Source organism: Phaethon lepturus, unplaced genomic scaffold (genome assembly GCF_000687285.1).
Source record: "Phaethon lepturus isolate BGI_N335 unplaced genomic scaffold, ASM68728v1 scaffold27095, whole genome shotgun sequence".
Taxonomy (NCBI): domain Eukaryota; kingdom Metazoa; phylum Chordata; class Aves; order Phaethontiformes; family Phaethontidae; genus Phaethon; species Phaethon lepturus.
The window spans coordinates 6,926-7,233 of record NW_010543043.1 but is presented as its reverse complement, the minus strand read 5'-3'; the positions used below and the strand labels follow the sequence as shown (position 1 = coordinate 7,233).

The window sequence follows — 308 nt, the reverse complement described above, 5'->3', positions numbered from 1 at the left end:
GGAGCCAGGAGATCCAGGGGAAGACGTGAGTAGGAGGCATATGAGGGGCTGGGGGGTGGATGCTGGGGGTAGCAGATGCTGTTGTTGGGGGAGACCCGTGCCCCTGTCACCCACCACCCAGCGCTTCCCAGTGGCTTGGTGTCTTTGCAGGGAGCCAAGGGGTCCTCTGGCACCAAAGGGGAGAAGGTAAGTGTCCCCTGGTCCCAGGGGCATGGGGTGCTTCCCAGCCCTGAGGGGCCGCTCCGGGTGGCACAGTGCCCCCAGAACCCCTGTGCCTCCCAGCTGGGGGATGCACCGTGTGCTCTCTG

General features: G+C 65.9%; 1 protein-coding gene across 1 annotated transcript in view; it reads left to right on the top strand.

The window, feature by feature from the left end:
• The window catches only part of LOC104621696 (collagen alpha-1(VII) chain-like), a gene marked incomplete at both ends in the record, with an annotated part of 7,905 nt that overhangs the window by 932 nt on the left and 6,665 nt on the right, over nucleotides 1-308 (top strand). Inside the window, one exon of the mRNA XM_010288241.1 lies at nucleotides 151-186. Coding sequence (XP_010286543.1) covers nucleotides 151-186 — 36 coding nt within the window. The remainder of the gene's footprint in view (nucleotides 1-150; nucleotides 187-308) is intronic.